Source organism: Opisthorchis viverrini (genome assembly GCF_000715545.1).
Source record: "Opisthorchis viverrini unplaced genomic scaffold opera_v5_7346, whole genome shotgun sequence".
Classification (NCBI taxonomy): domain Eukaryota; kingdom Metazoa; phylum Platyhelminthes; class Trematoda; order Opisthorchiida; family Opisthorchiidae; genus Opisthorchis; species Opisthorchis viverrini.
In genome coordinates, this window is record NW_008760764.1 from 1 (window position 1) to 665 (window position 665).

At 47.1% G+C, this 665-nt stretch overlaps 1 protein-coding gene across 1 annotated transcript; it reads right to left on the reverse strand.

Moving 5' to 3' along the window:
• Nucleotides 1–179: 179 nt before the first annotated feature.
• T265_16209 (hypothetical protein) lies at nucleotides 180–404 on the reverse strand (the record flags this gene model as incomplete). Its single annotated transcript, XM_009179762.1, has 1 exon — nucleotides 180–404. A coding segment is annotated over one exon (156 nt), but the record flags the coding sequence as incomplete, so codon positions are not given.
• Between the last annotated feature and the right edge of the window lie 261 nt (nucleotides 405–665).

Below are 665 nucleotides of genomic sequence, written 5' to 3' on the forward strand. Positions count from 1 at the left end.
TGAGCAACTTGACAGCTCACAGACTGATCACAACCACTTTTAACCATTGTGTCCTACGTAAGCAAGGGGTGCATTTAGGACAAATGTGAAGCATAGCGGGGACGACGGAGATTCCCCGTCGAAATGCAGGGGAAAACAGAGTGAAATGAAGCGAACTCTAAACAGGATTACCACTCACCGGCTATTGTGCCCGAGCACGCATACATCGCCAAAGCACAGGTCATCAAAGCTCCTCGATTTGCTGGACTCAGGAAACCCAAACAGGCGAAAAATAGGGTGACCACGACCATCAGTAATAGTTGACTACCGGAGCCCAGGAAGACAGATAGCAACATGCCCCAAGATGGTGGCCGAAACACGTCACCGTGAACTAGTTTCCAGCCAGATTCCTCCTGAACCTCGGACTGCAAACAACAGGACAAATGAGCAACTTGAAGTCAACCGAATTCCAGGGGAAAAAATATCAAACTAGTTGCGTTAGGGTTGATGAGTCCCACAATTATTAGACTCGTGTGAGAACGTGTATCTCTTCAACAACTAACGAGATAAAAGAATTTGAAACAACGGTATCCAGACTTTAGATGGTTAGTATTAGGTGGACACTGCAGTATTCACTCAGCTTTCCGACGTCATGGCGGAAAACGGGTGTTTCGACATGCGCAGTT